At 39.8% G+C, this 19,447-nt stretch overlaps 3 protein-coding genes across 5 annotated transcripts; 2 read left to right on the top strand and 1 right to left on the bottom strand.

Annotated features, from left to right (window-relative positions):
• Nucleotides 1–3,675: 3,675 nt before the first annotated feature.
• LOC311081294 (uncharacterized protein) lies at nt 3,676–4,589 on the bottom strand (the record flags this gene model as incomplete). The annotated part of the gene is made up of 3 exons (XM_084111767.1): nt 3,676–3,779; nt 3,822–4,148; nt 4,244–4,589. 3 exons carry the CDS (start codon nt 4,587–4,589, stop codon nt 3,676–3,678), a joined length of 777 nt encoding a protein of 258 aa, XP_083967893.1.
• A 4,362-nt stretch (nt 4,590–8,951) lies between these two features.
• On the top strand, nt 8,952–10,227 carry LOC311066459 (extracellular superoxide dismutase [Cu-Zn]-like). Of its 2 annotated transcripts, none has more exons than XM_084087669.1 (2): nt 8,952–9,089; nt 9,411–10,227. In XM_084087669.1, the coding sequence occupies exon 2, from the start codon at nt 9,426–9,428 to the stop codon at nt 10,077–10,079; it is 654 nt and encodes a 217-aa protein (XP_083943795.1). In that variant the 5' UTR covers nt 8,952–9,089; nt 9,411–9,425; the 3' UTR covers nt 10,080–10,227. The 2 variants fall into 2 exon arrangements, with proteins under 2 accessions (XP_083943795.1, XP_083943796.1); XM_084087670.1 differs by having other exon boundaries at nt 9,027–9,084.
• A 5,734-nt stretch (nt 10,228–15,961) lies between these two features.
• LOC311096272 (extracellular superoxide dismutase [Cu-Zn]-like) lies at nt 15,962–17,283 on the top strand. 2 transcript variants are annotated; one of them, XM_084135338.1, is made up of 2 exons: nt 15,962–16,160; nt 16,482–17,283. In XM_084135338.1, exon 2 carries the CDS (start codon nt 16,497–16,499, stop codon nt 17,148–17,150), a length of 654 nt encoding a protein of 217 aa, XP_083991464.1. In that variant the 5' UTR covers nt 15,962–16,160; nt 16,482–16,496; the 3' UTR covers nt 17,151–17,283. The 2 variants fall into 2 exon arrangements, with proteins under 2 accessions (XP_083991464.1, XP_083991465.1); XM_084135339.1 differs by having other exon boundaries at nt 16,061–16,155.
• Nucleotides 17,284–19,447: the final 2,164 nt, after the last annotated feature.

Genomic DNA, 19,447 nt, shown 5'->3' with positions numbered 1-19,447 from the left:
TATGGCTCGTGATGTCCACAGTTTTGTTTTGGCTTGCTCAGTTTGTGCCATTGGTAAGACCTCCAATCGACCCCCAGATGGGTTACTTCAACCGCTGCCTGTCCCTTCGAGACCCTGGTCCCATATTGCGCTAGATTTTATTACCGCCCTCCCACCCTCTCGAGGCAACACGGTAGTTTTGACCGTGGTGGACCGGTTCTCGAAGGCGGCCCATTTCATTCCCTTGCCCAAATTACCCTCAGCCAAGGAGACAGCGTTGACCGTCGTTGATCATGTCTTTCGCTTACATCGCCTCCCGACAGACGTGGTTTCCGACAGAGGACCCCAATTTGTGTCCAAATTTTGGCAAGAGTTTTGTAAATTATTGGGAGCGACTGTCAGTCTGTCCTCAGGGTTCCATCCCCAGAACAATGGTCAAACTGAGAGAGCCAACCAAGATCTGGAAAGGTCGTTGCGATGTTTGGTCTCCAATAATCCTTCCTCATGGAGTCAACAACTGTCAATGGTGGAGTACGCCCACAATACGTTACCAGTGTCATCTACGGGCCTGTCTCCGTTTGAGTGTAGTATAGGTTACCAGCCACCAATTTTTTCTAGTCTGGAATCCGAAGTCGAGGTTCCCTCCGCTCACGCCTTCGTCCAGAGGTGTCACCGCACTTGGACTAGAGCCCGTGAGACTCTACTCCAAATGGGGGAGCGCACCAAAGCCAAAGCCGATCGCCACCGGTCTAGGCCTCCTGTATACGTCGTTGGTCAAGAAGTGTGGCTTTCTACCAAGAACATTCCTCTCCGCTCCGTTTCTAATAAACTGGCTCCCAAATTTATCGGCCCGTTCACTGTCACCAAGATCATTAGTCCGGTGGCAGTCCGCCTCAAACTCCCTCCAGTGTACAGGAGGATTCATCCCGCCTTCCATGTTTCCAAAATAAAACCCGTGTTTCGTTCTTGTATTAATCCGCCTGCCCCGGTCCCCCCCCCCCCCCCCCGCCACGACCCGTAGAAGGGGAACCTACATATTCGGTTAATCGTATTCTGGACTCAAGGCGGAGGGGACGCGGATTCCAGTACTTAGTGGACTGGGAAGGTTATGGTCCGGAGGAGAGAAGTTGGGTTCCCGCTAGAGACATACTGGATCACTCCCTTATTGATGATTACAATCGACAGGTAAGGGAGTCTGGGGACGCCAGGAGGCGTTCCTAGGAGGGGGGGTGTAATAGCAATTTTTAAATCTCAATGAAAAACACAGCATCAACAGGTGTAAGAAACATTCAAGAGGCAAAACTGTAATAAAGAGAAAAGTTTATTCTTTGAGGATTCTTTTCACAAAAACCGCAGCTACCCGGTTTGGAAAACAGAATACCTACTAGACACAATAAAACATGGATATTTTATACAGTTTCTTGGCAAAAAACTCTTCCTTCCAGGTTTCTTGTAAATTTCCAGAAAGATACCCCCTATCTTCTGCTGGTTCGGACTGGTTTCTACCCCCCTGGTGCAGGTCACACTGTTCTCTGTCCCTGAGACACCCAAAGGCCTTCATCTATGACCTAATTGCCTCCTGCTTCCCTAAGGAGAGGGCCTGGTGCTTCTTTTTTATTAGTTAAATAACCCTGTATTCTTCTAACCAAACTCTTTCTCGTGCTCAGGTATTTCACTATCTTCCTGCCCATCTGTTTTATTGGCCTGCTCTTTCCTGTCCCCCCTCAGCTGCTGGAAAACCTCACAGAAACATTTGATTAAATAGAATTAACAGTTTGAAAACAAATGAATATAAGAAATACTGAATTTTCCCGTAACAGGGGTACTGTCACGGTTCATGAATTCACTGTTTTCTTCGTGTCTTGTGTATTTGTTGTTCTGTGTGTGTGGGTGTGTGTGAGTGGGCGTTACCGCTCGGTTCAGCTGATCAGCGCGCCAGCTGATCTCATTTCCCGCACCAGCTGCTGCCTATTTACTCACATATAAATTCTCATCGCACTCTCCTCTCTTTGTCAGATCGTTGTTTGATGTCTCCAGTGTTTGTGTATCCAGTCCAGTCGGAGTTTCAGTTCGTGTCCTCGTTTCCTGTTCCTTGTTCAACTGGTTTTCGTTTTCATCTGGATTCTTCACTGTTTCGTCACCTCATCACTTCAGCACCTGTATCTGACCATCTAGTCCCTGCGTTGCCTGCCTGCTTGCCTGCCTGCCTGCCTGTCTGCCTGCCAGCCTGCCTGCCTGCCTGCGATCATTGTTCTACTTCTACTACATTCAATAAAAGAGATTACTTGCATCCCTGCTTCCTGTTTATTGATTGTGACAGATGGCTCTTCCTTTAAACATCATCAACTCCTCCTGTGGTTATTAACTTCCTCTCATCTGACCAACTGAGTGTTTAAATACTGCTAGAATTGCTATTGGTGACCCTGTCCCACAGTGAAGTGTTGCGTTACATGTGTGAAACGTGTGAGACGTGCGTATACTGTTAATTACACTGGCTCAACGCACATCTGCTCTGAACAGTTTACAGACTATTATTTGCATTTCTCTTAGTTTCACTTCTTTATTTTAGCAGTTTCCTGCATGCCATTAAACTCTAGAAATAAAATCTTGAAATTATTAGTGATAAAATTGGTTCGTTACTGAAAATGGATCCACTATCCATGACTCCTGAATTATAAAACAAATAAAAGTATAAATAAAAGTTTTTAAAAGTATTGTAAAGTAATTATTAGCATCAGCTTGGTAAAAATAAAACGCATTTGCACATCAGCGTCTGTAAAGCAGATATTAACTGTCTTCAGGTATTGTTTCTACACATGGATCATAACGTTCTGCTTTACTCTCTCCAGCCTTGAGAAATATATCAGAACCTGCTCTCGGTTATTGAAGCGGGTTCTCAACTACAACTCGCTTCAGTGGACTTTGTTACAGATACATTACGAACTCATGAAGGGGAATTAACATATTCGTAACAAACATCTCAGGAAAGGAGACGTATTAAACACAATTGCAGAGGTTTTATTAAGAAAATTAGTAGCAATCATTCAAAATGAAAAAAAAAAAAAGATGCCAAAAACAGGAATGAACAGACAAGATACACGAATCACCAAATCAGCTCCATCACACAGAACAGAGAGAGGATTATACAGTCTGAGTCTGTCCATTACTGTCTTTAATATTATATCTAAAGCACTGTAGGCAAATATCCATAAAATCCATATAAATGAAAATAAATCTGGTCTTTTTTTTTTTTAATCTTGGTCTTTATAAAAAAAAAAATAATAAACAAGATTATGTCACTATAAGTGCACTATAAGAGTTTTTTCCTGTTTTCTGAGAAGAAAATAAAACAATGAACAATCATCTGTAAGTTTTTGCTATTGTAAATATCGTTGCAGATTCTATCTATATATATAAATATATCTATTTGATGATTTATTCATTCATAGATGTTAAGTGCGGTTCTAGCACACTAGCATTTATACGTTTGTATAAACACTGAAATGTGAAATATCTATTTATTGACGGCATCTAAAACATACAACGTTTCATGCATGGAAACATTCAAATGCACAAATATTGACGAATCCTTTGAGGTTTCAATTCTGAATTGATGGATTTATCCGGCTGATTTTATTGTGGTGGGATCAAACCGCTGAAGTGAGAGACTGATGATGTGTGACAGTGATCATGTGATCATGAAGCTTGTGTAGGAGCTGCTGCTGTAGTTCGGCTTCTGACCGGAGTCAGTGTTGGTGAATCGACTGGAGCTGAAGAAGATGCATGTTCAGACGCATCACCTGTAGGACATTAACATCATATTTTACAGTGTTGTTTCTCACCTGAATACTTGACAGTGTATCTGACTGAGGTCTTGAGTTGATTTCTCTGAGTAAGCTGACATCTCCACTCTCTGTTGTCATCTTCATTCAGGAGTGTTGTAGACAGAGTGATGACACAGTGATCTGATGGTAATAATATCTGATATCTGGAGACTGACTTCAGATTAACACCAGCCTCATTCACCCACAACAGCTCAAATCCCTCAGAAAGGAACCAATAATTACATTCGGCTGAATACAACTGACAGGAGAGAGTCACAGAGCGGCCTGGACTGATCTCAGTCTGTGAGGATGAAGATGATGAAGATGGTGATGATGATGGAGACACTGAAACTGAACACAAGACACAAATCACAGACTCTTCAATCATCATCTGAGTTTAAAGGGAGAATTTTAAATTGACCACATAATCATAAACTTACCATGAAGAACAAACAGAAAAACACGTGCATCAGGATCTTGTCGACTGACATTCACATATTGTTGGCAGATGTATAATCCATAATCTTCTTCTGTGACGTTCTTGATGTTCAGAGAGCAGTCAGACTCCAGACTCAGTCTCTCATGTCTCTCTGTGTCTTTATTCTTTATCCCTCGACCAATCAGTTCAACTGGTGCTGTATGTCTGGATCTGTCATAGAAGCTCCATGTAGTTGATTTGCAGTCAGAAAGAGCTTTATTACAGGACAGAGAGACATTTTCACCAGAACTGATGTACTCATAATCCCCTTCACTGGTACCTGAAACACAGTATATCTCAGAGATCATTACGATATATATTAATAAATTAAAACATAAAACATACCATCATAAAAAGCAGAAGTTTTAAATCATAGTATTTTTCCTCACTTAAAGCAAACAACACACTCTCCAGAATAAACTATTAGTCTTTATCAGAGAGCTGTTCAAATCACTGGCACACTCTTAATATGAAGATAATTCTTCATCATCAGATGTTTTGAGTGACACTATGTCCAGTATCAGGAATAATACAGTATGATCTGTATGTATCAATACACAACTCTGAGATCACAACGTGAATGTGTGCAAGAATAAACTGAGCATGTTCAAATGAACTCTTTCCAGACTAATTCAACTAAATGTCTTTAGAGAAAATACAGATTTATTTACCTGTGTGAAGTGAGAATGATCAGTCCCAGCAAACACAGATCACACTTATCAGACATTTTCTGTTTCTGTCAGTCTTTCTCTTCATTATATACAGTTACAGCTCTTCCTTTAAACATCATCAGCTCCTCCTGTGGTTATTAACTTCCTCTCATCTGTTTAAATCCGTTTAATATAGTGACACTATTGTAAGAACTGATTTTCCTGCTAAGACAAAAGCTGAGATAAAACTCACCCTACAATAAAGCAATAAAACGTACCCTGGACAGAAGATCGCAAAGAAAGAGCACAGGACATTGTCTTGTCCAAACTTTTCTCCTTCCTCATCTCTGCATCCCCCTCTCCCTCCTCCCTTCTGACAGAAATAAAGTCAATCTGGTTATTAATAAAAAGTGAAAGCAGCATTTGAAAAAGACATTGAAAAAGAGGCATGATGTGATTGGCTGCAAAAAAACACCCGTTAATCTTTAAGTTTTCATGAATTAAGATTTAATTTATTTATTTGAATGTATTGCTTTATTTATTTTAGAGTATTTTATGGGATACCATATAAAATATACCTATAATTTTTTTTCATAAACACAAACTGCCCTCCACCCAGTGCTATTCTATCCAGAGTTACATTTTAACACACATTGTGTGCTAAAATCTACACAACATGTGTCAAAATGCTATCTACACAGTCACGTGTTGTTTTTTGACACATCTCTTTTTGCAGTGTACTTGTCACACAATTTCTGAAACCTGACACTAAAACACCATAACCACACACCAAATCTGCAAAACCATACACCAATTATTGGCCTTCAACTCAGTTTCCAATTTTATAAAACACTTTTTGTGAGGCATTTTGCATTTGCAATTCTTGGATTTGTGTGTAAAGTTTTGAAAAAAAGAGGCAACGTTTTGAAAATGTGTGTAAGCAGTTTACACAGATAAAATAGTGTTGAGGCAATTGTTTGATTTTGCCTGACGAGGCAGAGGTTCTCTGAATGTAGTTTGAAGTTTTGGTTTTGTGTTTAAGGTTTTGAGAAAGTGAGTGATGGTTCAGAGAAATGTGTTTTAGCAATTCAGAAAAACTGTAAATAACTGTACATAAAATATTGATTTGACTAAGTTTAATATTTTATTAGCTCACCAAATGCAAAACTTCCACAAAGATAAAACGTTCCTAGCAAGCGTTTAGCGCTGCTGACTTCAGTAACCCGGATGAGCCTGTGTTACCTGTTTTCAGAAGTTCTTATGTAAGGGATAATGTAGAGTGAGGCGGTTGTTATAGCAAATACAAACCCGACAGGCTGATCGGGACTTGGGGTTGTACTGAAGGGGTTGTATTCGCTATAACAACCGCCTCGCTCTACATTATCCCGCTTATTACATGGCTACCCACCAAATAAATCAATAATTTGACACAAAATATTGATTTAAAAAGGAGTTTATTGATTTAAAACTATTGTATTGCTTCCGCTAAAGAAAATAGTCCGTTCCGTCTCTACGGTTAGAATCCTGCGTCCATAGCAACGCTCTGTTTTTCATGGCAACGGTGTGTTATACTTCGCAGCGGTCTGTTATCAAGAAATAACAGGCCGCATTCTACATTGGAATTCAACCAAGCCATGTAATACCTGGGAATAACACACCGCTGGATGGCGCAATTGACCAATCAGAATCAAGTATTCCACAGAGCTGTGTATTACAGTTTTTTTTTTTCAATTGCTTAAGCACAATTTTGAAAACAGGGCCTGGTTTTTCAAACCCCTTCACCCAATTAGCACAACACTACACCAAAGTAGCACAACACCTCAGATCATTTGCAAAATGGAACACTTTAACAAAGTCTCATAAAAACCTTATTTTGTTGTCATAACAAACACAACCATCATATGGTCTGATTCTGTTTGAATCAGTTAAACAGTCCTGTGCTCAGCCTAAAACACATTTAGCATTTACACAGAGAAAGTGTAAAAATAAATTCACCAACACCACATGACACCAATTGTGCAGACTAACGAAAATATTTATTTATTTTCATGTACTCAAATCAGTCAATAATGAACATTTCAACAAAACATTTTCCAGCTTTCATACAGTATTACTCAACGTACCATTGTACTGTAAGCAGTAATACTATAACACAAATTACATATCCAGTTCAGTACCAAAAAAAAAAAAAAAAAACTCTCTGCCTTGCTGGATCTGGCCACAGGGCCTCGTCAACATCACAGGCTATATTTTCATTTGCAAGGCAACGTGGGAAGAATCTTTTGGAGTGACGAATACACCCTTGTATGGATGCTGCTTCAATTTGATCAAATTCACTCTCCCTCTTCCTCTTCGGATTCCCCCTCTCATCCGCACTCTCCCTCTTCGGCCCTGTCCCAAATGGCGCACTTCATGTGGACTTTCGGTCTTGTGGACTTAAATTGTGCATGCTCGCTGAGTCTACGAGTCCGTAGGCCGTCCCATTCAGCATTTTAACGCTCTGAAGTGTGCTCAGCAGCGCCCCCTTTGTACCCTTGAAGCGGTCTTCCGCGAAGCCTGCATAGATGCAGGCTCCGCTCCACACACTTTAACTACCCAGGAATCCTTGCGAAAAGCCAATCAGACAACGGATGGGAGGAGATTTCGCTCACGGATAATTTGGCATGGCTGAGAAGAAAATATTACGTTTTTTATGACCTAGATGTACATTTTACCAGTTGTTACCTACAGGTTATACAAACATTATGGTCATCGACCAGTGGTTGATGTCTCAAACATAATACAGTTTTTTACAATCGCTATGACAATTTTTTCAATACTTTTAACAAATTTCCTAAACTCTTAACGCACCAACACACCTACAACACACAATTGGCAAAACAGTTAATTTCATGCTCAAAATCACACATTGTAAACTAAACTCCAACACTAATTTTCTAAATACAATAATACACTATGTCTACCAAAACACTGCAAACATCAGATGGAATTACAGAAACTGCATTATTGTATACGTGTCAGGTATGCCCTTATACAACAGACAGTATATTGTATTGATCATAGATTGTGTTTTGCACTGCAGTTTCTTTTGAAGCCTCTCTACATTTTTGTTTTGTTGGGTTTAGGTCTTTTGCTGCAGAAATTCAATAAAAAAAAGACCCATCTCAGAGTGCTTTATAGAATGTACGGTTACAGTATACCATATGGTCATGCGATTGAAAGAACCTCAACACCTGAGTGTGTTTCCTAGATGGGAATCAGCTGTGATTTATATATTTGCATAATTCAATCAGCTGTTTCTCAGTAACAATAGGATAAAATGCAGGGGATATATTTGTGTTTCAATTCACAATATAAACAGCTGTTTACCTTGACTTTAGCCTGTAAGGTTAGGTTTAGGCATACAGTGTTAAAGCATTGGTAAATTTGGCAGTAAAAATCCATTGTTTTGGTCTTGTTTGAGCTTGTGTGTAAAAGAAGTTCAAGCATTTTAAATTTGTGTTAATTGTATGCATTTTGTGTTAAAGCAACAAGAAATGTGTTAATAGTATAGCTTACATAGACAGATGTAGTGCTAACTGTGTTGAGAGTTTTGGAAAATTGTTAAAAGTATTGCAAAATCTGTAAAAAACTGCAAATAACAGTCCAATTGCATGTGTAATATAGGCTTGGTACATCAGAGTCTGTAGAAATGGTTTCTTGAAAAGGAAGAACTGTCAGCTATTCACTTATGTTTGATGAATATCTGCTATAAGAAGTGGTGTCAAGCATGAACGTTAAGTGGAATTGTACACTAAGAATGAATGAGTCACAAATGAGCCACCAAATGAAGAGAAGAGGAATCTATAGCAGTACTTCTTTTAATAAACACAAAACACTGGAGAACACATTGTGCAATGCAAGACAAAGAACTGAATAAACTGAGCGCTATATAAACAGGCAAACAAAGGGAGCTAAATGAAACACAGGTGAACTTAATTAGTGACTAACAAACTATCATGGTTAACTTGTAGCTCAACATGAGTTCCTATAAGAGCAGCCAAAAGGAACATTCTCTCAACCCCAGGTCAGGACTGCACACGGATTAAGCGGTGTAGTATTTTTGTGACTGCAATATTCAGGCTGCACACGGATTGAGGACAACTTTTCAGCTGTACGGTAATGCACCTTTGCTGGTTTAGGCTTGTTTTTGTTTCTTCTCCATTTCTACTCCATAAATTATAGAGTTTTCTAGACAGCAACATGGTGTCGGCCCACATCTGGTACACATGGATTACACACGGCCCAGATGTGGGCCGGATCTGGTTGCTGCCTGGGTTCTTGTATAGTTTTCCGTTGCAAACTAATCTGGTTGTGCTATTTTACCTAATGCAACTTCCATTCTCAAAGTTCCCTGCAACAACGCTTTGACCTTTTATCAAAAATATTACATTCTTAAACCAAATGGCATGATTTCACTGAATCCACTCTTCATTGTAGGCTTTCAAGATCAACATGGAGAAAATCATCCTAATATTCCCTCTGATATTGCTGGTGCTGCATATACAAGGAGGAGAGTTCCACAAACTTCCAGTTTGTTTGCCTGAAGCTCCACAGCCGGAAGTCGTGGAGTTCGACAACACAATCTATGCCACTTGTGAAGTAACTCCCAGCCCCAATTTGCCACGTAACCAGCCAAAGATCTTTGGGCAAATCCTCTTCAAGCAGGTCTTCCCCAATGGAGATTTAGAAGTGAAAATCAACCTCCGTGGTTTGCCTGCCATCGATCGTCAAGAGCGTGCCATGCACATCCATCAGTATGGAGACCTCAGTCAAGGCTACATCACTGTTGGTCCTCATTATAATCCAAACGGCGTTGACCACCCTCATCATCCTGGAGACCTGGGCAACTTTGCTTCCGAGAAAGGAGTTATAAGGCAGTTCCTGACGCTTCCAGACGCCAAGCTCTTTGGGCCTTATTCCATTCTGGGACGTGCGGTGGTGGTTCATGAGAAGGAGGATGATCTGGGAATGGGTTCAGATGAGGAGATTAAACCCAGTGGGAATGCTGGACCGATAATTGCTCTCGGTGTGATTGGTATTACTACTCCAAGTCTGTGGCAGAAGACTGAAGTGCCCCCCAAGAAAAAGTGTGGAGGAATGCACTGAGAGTCAAAGATGAGGGAGTCGGATATGGTGGAAGGGCAGATTCAAATAGGATAATCATGATTTTCCTTGTGTATTCTTTGTATGTGTCCTACATTAAAGTATATTTCATAACCTGAACATTCCCATGTTTTTTTTTTTCTTGGTCTTTTCAGAGGCCTTTTGGCCATAGCTTCCAATAGTAAATGCACTCTTTGCACAAAGTGGGCCGTTTAGTTTGATTTACTGTGCTCAATGGGTTAACACTTTAAGAGCATGACAATGGCCTTTAATTAAAGATACACTATTTCTTTAAATGATACAATGGTTTTGGTTGATGCAATATGACACTGGAGGGTGTGGCTACATCTCAAGGGAGGACACCCTTATTGTTGAAGGTAGGCATAACCTCTGACATAAGATTTTATTTTCTAAATTATAAGGTTTCTTGCTAAATGTCAACAAATGGGTATATTATTCTGACAGTTTGTTACTACAGTTAACAGCGAATCAAAATGTAAGGTGTTTAAAGCTACAATATGTACGATTTTTTTTTAAATAAAATGACCAAAATCACTTGCAAAGTGTGATATATATATATATATTTCCTGCAGTTGTGTACTTCCAGTATCCCAAAAGTTCCCAAAGATTTTTAATTTCAGAGAAATTCCAATTTTAAATTAAAGCTGCAAGCAGCATTTATCGGGGTTCAAGCATTTAAGGCCTTTAAGCACAAATGCATAAAAAAGACATTAAGTTTTATTTGGCAACCATTTAACCACTGACATCATACATGGAAAAGACCATTTCCAGCCAATTTAACATAGGAAATATATGGTTTTCAAAGCTTTTTAACAGTTATAGCGCCACCTATGGTCCGATCTCCATAAAATTGTGCATGCTTGTTTACAATGTTATTTCACATATGCTCACCAATTTTCGTGAAGTTCTGAGTTTTCGTTTAGGATTTAAAGGCTTTCGAGTTCATTTTCTAAATGACCCTGTTTTAGCCATCCAAATGCAAAAGTTCAACTTTTTTTTGATAATTATTGTTCTAGAGAGTCCAGAGAATTGTCCTAGACTGGTTTGGTTGCGATCGGGCGAAAACGCCTAGGTCTAGTTCGCAAAAATAGGTTTTTGACATAATCATGAATATTCAATATAATATACACAAACCGTCTAGGAGTTATGAGCAATTTCATACTTTTGCTTGCTGTAGCGCCACCTATTGGCCAATCGGGGTCATACTTTGATAGGTTCTCCCCAAATTGAGGACTACCATTTGGCCAAGTTTCAAGACTCCAGCATTTAAGAGCATTTTCAAGACTCCAGGCATTTTCACATTTAGCTCCTAAACTCTGGAATGGCCTTCCTGATATTGTTCGAGGCTCAGACTCACTGTTCCAGTTTAAAACTAGATTAAAGACACATCTCTTTATCCAAGCATTCACATAATACTTACCTTTTAGACTACAGTTGAATCAGATTGAATGCATTAATATTATGAACAGCAGCTACGCTAATTATTTCCCATCTGCTTTTCTGTTGTTAGGTAAATACAGATCGTCAGCTCCAGTTTGTATCCAGCCTCTCATGGAAACTACAGATGCCCCAACACCCGTGAAGAGACGACTCGACGCTGGCGATATGTTATGCCCTAAATTAATACATGATTACTAATTGTATTTTTCTATGTACATTTCTGACATGCACTTTCTGTAAAGCTGCTTTGAAACAATATGTATTGTGAAAAGCGCTATACAAATAAATTTGAATTGAATTGAATTGAATTGACGGTTTGGGCAGCACGATCAGTTTTACGGCGGAATAATAAAAACCCTAACAATTACAATAGGGTTTTAGCACTTCGTGCTTGAACCCCGAATAATGGCTCGTCCATGTTCACTTGTCGCCTGTCAATGACGTAATATCCGCGTTATCCCTGGTTTCCGCTCGTACTGCCATAGTAACCATGGCGACAACTGCGTTACGTCTAGCGGCACGCTCATGGAGTTGTTTCGTTCAAACCATTGTGGACCATGGCAAGCAGACTTTGGGACAAAAGGAGAACTAAAACGAGGATCAATATCGGCGTGGTGTTTTCGAGATGCCGCCAACTTCGACTTGACAGAGACGTCTTGCATGTACTTTATTAGACAGTTGAGCAAATGTACATAAAACTAATCAATGTCATATAGCTCAACATGATGAAATGTTAGAATATGATCAGTATGTTATTCTAATGTTCATCTAGCTTACTGCTAGTCTCATACAGACAAACAAACGCATAGAATAACATTATAACTTTCAACACACTCAAATGCAGTTTAGTGTGATAGTGTAGACCAAGTGAAACTGCGCTGCGTTACCTCACAAGTTTAATTCGCCAAATAAACTGACTTGTTAACCCTTTTCCACCAAGGCAGTGCTGGTGCTGGTTCACGGCTAGAGCCTAGTTTCAAATGGGTTCTTTGTTTTTCGACACCCAGAGCACCAGCTCTGAACCAGGAAAAGTGGCTCTTAAGTAGCACCAAAACATTGCTGGTCTAGAAGTAAGAACCGCTTGCGTCAGGGGCTGGGGGCGGGGTTACCGTGACCAACAAGACGAACAGAAACTTGTGACCGCCATTTTTCAAATAGCAGCTAATCGAGCTAATAGCAGCTTGATTGTAATCTCCGTCTATGCAAGTTACGGCGAGCTGCACGAACACGTTGGATTCGCCGTGTTTGGATGCCGATGTAGGTTCGCAAAGCCATGAGCATCAATAGTAACGCAACGACCTCCATTGTTGATGGAAGGCTTGTTCGAGATGCATCGGAGCGGCACGGACCGATCGGAGCTGCGGGAGTGTTTGGAGAGCATACGAGTCCTTGTGCTTTTGGATTGCTTTCGCAGTGCTTTGATGTCATGAGCCGATCGGTCTGCGAGAAGCCGAACCATCTCGAACAAGCCTGGTGTGTTTGTGTTTGGCGCTGCCACGCTATATAGCGTTGCTGGGCAACATGAGATGTACACAGTGACCTTGTGGAAAGGCAAACCGGATCTTAGAGAGCTCGTCAGACGAACCAACTCCGGACTGGCAATACTGTAGCTCTGGCTCTGAACTGGCACCTGGTTCATGCTGGTGGAAAAGGGGTATGTGTGAGTATTAATTCAGCACTTGCGGGTAGATCGGTAGAATGAAATGTCCTTATTCCTTTATATCCGCGGGACTCGCATGTGGCTCTGATATCTGTCTCTCATTGGCAATCGCGACCTGCTTCATACCACAGTCATGTTAAAAACATCAATGTATTCACTCATCCATAAACATTATTAGATCCTTCGGCAAGTTCCATAATTCCGCTTATGCGTCATCAACCTACACCTTTGTTATTGTAAGAGGTTAGCAAGCCTGGTTAGTACCTGGATGGGAGACCTCCTGAGAAAACCAGGTTGCTGCTGGAAGAGGTGTTAGTGAGGCCAGCAGGGGGTGCTCACCCGTGGTCTATGTGGGACCTAACGCTCCAGCGTAGTGATCGGGACACTATACTGTCAAAGAGCACCATCCTTCCAATGAGACGTTAAACCGAGCTCCTGACTCTCTGTGGTCATTAAAAATCCCAGGATGTCCTTCGAAAAAGAGTAGGGGTGTAACCCCGGCATCCTGGCCAAATTTGCCCCTTGGCCTCTGTCCATCATGGCCTCCTAATCATCCCCTTATACTGATTGGCTTCATTACTGTCTCCTCTCCACCATTAAGCTGGTGTGTGTGGTGGGCGTTCTGGTCCAATATGGCTGCCGTCGCATCATCCAGGTGGATGCTGCACATTGGTGGTGGTTGAGGATATTCCCCCTTCCATGTAAAGCACGTTGAGTACCCAGAAAAGCGCTATATAAATGTAACAAATTATTATTATTATTATTATTATTATTAAAATGTAGATGCAGAAAATAACGCTTTAAAACATGGACACAATATTAAGTTTAAGTATATTAATATTAAGTATATTAAGTTCATCTACAGTGTTTCGAGAAAACAGACAGAAAAAAAGTTTTACAATATGGTTACCATTTAAAATGTTCCTCTTATTGAATTTTTGTTAGCCTATTTGTTGTTGCATGTGTTGTAGTTCCATTTGTAATATGTTGTAGAGTTCATTAAGATATCTGATATTCAAATTTCATAAAATTTCGTGTTAACACAACATGTTCTAGTTGTTTTGAACTTTACACATGCATTGAGTGAACTGATGAGTATTACTCATCATAGCCTATCTATGTGCTTTTGGGTCTGTTAAATATGCTGTGGAATATGTTTGTGTGATGTGTTAATAAATCATGTGTTTTTAAGATCCAGGATCATTTTTGATAAATTAGGGATGGGTCACATTACCTGAAAAGAAATTTGTCTGGAGTGCATGATCTCAAAATGTTTATTGGTATATACCTTGCAAATAACACACATCAACTGTATTCAAAATGAAATATTAAAGTCGGACCTTAAAGTTAACAAAAGTAATAAAAAGAAATAAACATCTAGGTACTGTATCTAAATGACAAGTGTCCCACCTTACCTGCATTCAGTCTACTAAAAGGGGATTTTAACATCGGTGCCATAGAGGAATCATTCCCTCAGAAATTTTTACTTCTGCCTTCAAAGACAAGTACAGTTTTTTACCATCGCTATGACAATTTTTTCAATACTTTTAACAAATTTCCTAAACCAATAACGCACCGACACACCTACAACACACAATTGGCAAAACAGTTAATTTCATGCTCAAAATCACACACTGTAAACTAAGCTCCAACACTAATTTTCTAAATACAATAATGCACTATGCCTACCAAAACACTGCAAACATGTCTCAAAATCAAATAACATAGCCGTCCAACAGGAAGATTTAGTCAATCATAGCACAATGTCATAAAAACACTAACATCAGATGGAATTACAGAAACTGCATTATTGTATACGTGTCAGGTATGCCCTTATACAACAGACAGTATATTGTATTGATCATAGATTGTGTTTTGCACTGCAGTTTCTTTTGAAGCCTCTCTACATTTTTGTTTTGTTGGGTTTAGGTCTTTTGCTGCAGAAATTCAATAAAAAAAAGACCCATCTCAGAGTGCTTTATAGAATGTACGGTTACAGTATACCATATGGTCATGCGATTGAAAGAAACTCAACACCTGAGTGTGTTTCCTAGATGGGAATCAGCTGTGATTTATATATTTGCATAATTCAATCAGCTGTTTCTCAGTAACAATAGGATAAAATGCAGGGGATATATGTGTGTTTCAATTCACAATATAAACAGCTGTTTACCTTGACTTTAGCCTGTAAGGTTAGGTTTAGGCATACAGTGTTAAAGCATTGGTAAATTTGGCAGTAAAAATCCATTGTTTTGGTCTTGTTTGAGCTTGTGTGTAAAAGAAGTTCAAGCATTTTAAATTTGTGTTAATTGTATGCATTTTGTGTTAAAGCAACAAGAAATGTGTTAATAGTATAGCTTACATAGACAGATGTAGTGCTAACTGTGTTGAGAGTTTTTGGAAAATTGTTAAAAGTATTGCAAAATCTGTAAAAAACTGCAAATAACAGTCCAATTGCATGTGTAATATAGGCTTGGTACATCAGAGTCTGTAGAAATGGTTTCTTGAAAAGGAAGAACTGTCAGCTATTCACTTATGTTTGATGAATATCTGCTATAAGAAGTGGTGTCAAGCATGAACGTCAAGTGGAATTGTACACTAAGAATGAATGAGTCACAAATGAGCCACCAAATGAAGAGAAGAGGAATCTATAGCAGTACTTCTTTTAATAAACACAAAACACTGGAGAACACATTGTGCAATGCAAGACAAAGAACTGAATAAACTGAGCGCTATATAAACAGGCAAACAAAGGGAGCTAAATGAAACACAGGTGAACTTAATTAGTGACTAACAAACTATCATGGTTAACTTGTAGCTCAACATGAGTTCCTATAAGAGCAGCCAAAAGGAACATTCTCTCAACCCCAGGTCAGGACTGCACACGGATTAAGCGGTGTAGTATTTTTGTGACTGCAATATTCAGGCTGCACACGGATTGAGGACAACTTTTCAGCTGTACGGTAATGCACCTTTGCTGGTTTAGGCTTGTTTTTGTTTCTTCTCCATTTCTACTCCATAAATTATAGAGTTTTCTAGACAGCAACATGGTGTCGGCCCACATCTGGTACACATGGATTACACACGGCCCAGATGTGGGCCGGATCTGGTTGCTGCCTGGGTTCTTGTATAGTTTTCCGTTGCAAACTAATCTGGTTGTGCTATTTTACCTAATGCAACTTCCATTCTCAAAGTTCCCTGCAACAACGCTTTGACCTTTTATCAAAAATATTACATTCTTAAACCAAATGGCATGATTTCACTGAATCCACTCTTCATTGTAGGCTTTCAAGATCAACATGGAGAAAATCATCCTAATATTCCCTCTGATATTGCTGGTGCTGCATATACAAGGAGGAGAGTTCCACAAACTTCCAGTTTGTTTGCCTGAAGCTCCACAGCCGGAAGTCGTGGAGTTCGACAACACAATCTATGCCACTTGTGAAGTAACTCCCAGCCCCAATTTGCCACGTAACCAGCCAAAGATCTTTGGGCAAATCCTCTTCAAGCAGGTCTTCCCCAATGGAGATTTAGAAGTGAAAATCAACCTCCGTGGTTTGCCTGCCATCGATCGTCAAGAGCGTGCCATGCACATCCATCAGTATGGAGACCTCAGTCAAGGCTACATCACTGTTGGTCCTCATTATAATCCAAACGGCGTTGACCACCCTCATCATCCTGGAGACCTGGGCAACTTTGCTTCCGAGAAAGGAGTTATAAGGCAGTTCCTGACGCTTCCAGACGCCAAGCTCTTTGGGCCTTATTCCATTCTGGGACGTGCGGTGGTGGTTCATGAGAAGGAGGATGATCTGGGAATGGGTTCAGATGAGGAGAGTAAACCCAGTGGGAATGCTGGACCGATAATTGCTCTCGGTGTGATTGGTATTACTACTCCAAGTCTGTGGCAGAAGACTGAAGTGCCCCCCAAGAAAAAGTGTGGAGGAATGCACTGAGAGTCAAAGATGAGGGAGTCGGATATGGTGGAAGGGCAGATTCAAATAGGATAATCATGATTTTCCTTGTGTATTCTTTGTATGTGTCCTACATTAAAGTATATTTCATAACCTGAACATTCCCATGTTTTTTTTTTTTCTTGGTCTTTTCAGAGGCCTTTTGGCCATAGCTTCCAATAGTAAATGCACTCTTAAAAATAATGTAGGGTGAATGCAGGCAAAGTGGGCCGTTTAGTTTGATTTACTGTGCTCAATGGGTTAACACTTTAAGAGCATGACAATGGCCTTTAATTAAAGATACACTATTTCTTTAAATGATACAATGGTTTTGGTTGATGCAATATGACACTGGAGGGTGTGGCTACATCTCAAGGGAGGACACCCTTATTGTTGAAGGTAGGCATAACCTCTGACATAAGATTTTATTTTCTAAATTATAAGGTTTCTTGCTAAATGTCAACAAATGGGTATATTATTCTGACAGTTTGTTACTACAGTTAACAGAGAATCAAAATGTAAGGTGTTTAAAGCTACAATATGTAAGATTTTTTTTTAAATAAAATGACCAAAATCACTTGCAAAGTGCGATATATATATTTCCTGCAGTTGTGTACTTCCAGTATCCCAAAAGTTCCCAAAGATTTTTAATTTCAGAGAAATTCCAATTTTAAATTAAAGCTGCAAGCAGCATTTATTGGGGTTCAAGCATTTAAGGCCTTTAAGCACAAATGCATAAAAAAGACATAAATGACCCTAAATGACCCTGTTTTAGCCATCCAAATGCAAAAGTTCAACTTTTTTTTGATAATTATTGTTCTAGAGAGTCCAGAGAATTGTCCTAGACTGGTTTGGTTGCGATCGGGCGAAAACGCCTAGGTCTAGTTCGCAAAAATAGGTTTTTGACATAATCATGAATATTCAATATAATATACACAAACCGTCTAGGAGTTATGAGCAATTTCATACTTTTGCTTGCTGTAGCGCCACCTATTGGCCAATCGGGGTCATACTTTGATAGGTTCTCCCCAAATTGAGGACTACCATTTGGCCAAGTTTCAAGACTCCAGCATTTAAGAGCATTTTCAAGACTCCAGGCATTTTCACATTTAGCTCCTAAACTCTGGAATGGCCTTCCTGATATTGTTTGAGGCTCAGACTCACTGTTCCAGTTTAAAACTAGATTAAAGACACATCTCTTTATCCAAGCATTCACATAATACTTACCTTTTAGACTACAGTTGAATCAGATTGAATGCATTAATATTATGAACAGCAGCTACGCTAATTATTTCCCATCTGCTTTTCTGTTGTTAGGTAAATACAGATCGTCAGCTCCAGTTTGTATCCAGCCTCTCATGGAAACTACAGATGCCCCAACACCCGTGAAGAGACGACTCGACGCTGGCGATATGTTATGCCCTAAATTAATACATGATTACTAATTGTATTTTTCTATGTACATTTCTGACATGCACTTTCTGTAAAGCTGCTTTGAAACAATATGTATTGTGAAAAGCGCTATACAAATAAATTTGAATTGAATTGAATTGAATTGACGGTTTGGGCAGCACGATCAGTTTTACGGCGGAATAATAAAAACCCTAACAATTACAATAGGGTTTTAGCACTTCGTGCTTGAACCCCGAATAATGGCTCGTCCATGTTCACTTGTCGCCTGTCAATGACGTAATATCCGCGTTATCCCTGGTTTCCGCTCGTACTGCCATAGTAACCATGGCGACAACTGCGTTACGTCTAGCGGCACGCTCATGGAGTTGTTTCGTTCAAACCATTGTGGACCATGGCAAGCAGACTTTGGGACAAAAGGAGAACTAAAACGAGGATCAATATCGGCGTGGTGTTTTCGAGATGCCGCCAACTTCGACTTGACAGAGACGTCTTGCATGTACTTTATTAGACAGTTGAGCAAATGTACATAAAACTAATCAATGTCATATAGCTCAACATGATGAAATGTTAGAATATGATCAGTATGTTATTCTAATGTTCATCTAGCTTACTGCTAGTCTCATACAGACAAACAAACGCATAGAATAACATTATAACTTTCAACACACTCAAATGCAGTTTAGTGTGATAGTGTAGACCAAGTGAAACTGCGCTGCGTTACCTCACAAGTTTAATTCGCCAAATAAACTGACTTGTTAACCCTTTTCCACCAAGGCAGTGCTGGTGCTGGTTCACGGCTAGAGCCTAGTTTCAAATGGGTTCTTTGTTTTTCGACACCCAGAGCACCAGCTCTGAACCAGGAAAAGTGGCTCTTAAGTAGCACCAAA

This window comes from Abramis brama (assembly GCF_963993115.1).
Source record: "Abramis brama genome assembly, chromosome: 1".
In the NCBI taxonomy this organism is placed as follows: Eukaryota; Metazoa; Chordata; class Actinopteri; order Cypriniformes; family Leuciscidae; genus Abramis; species Abramis brama.
Note: the sequence above shows the minus strand (reverse complement) of the source record. Positions and strands in the feature narration are given on the sequence as shown.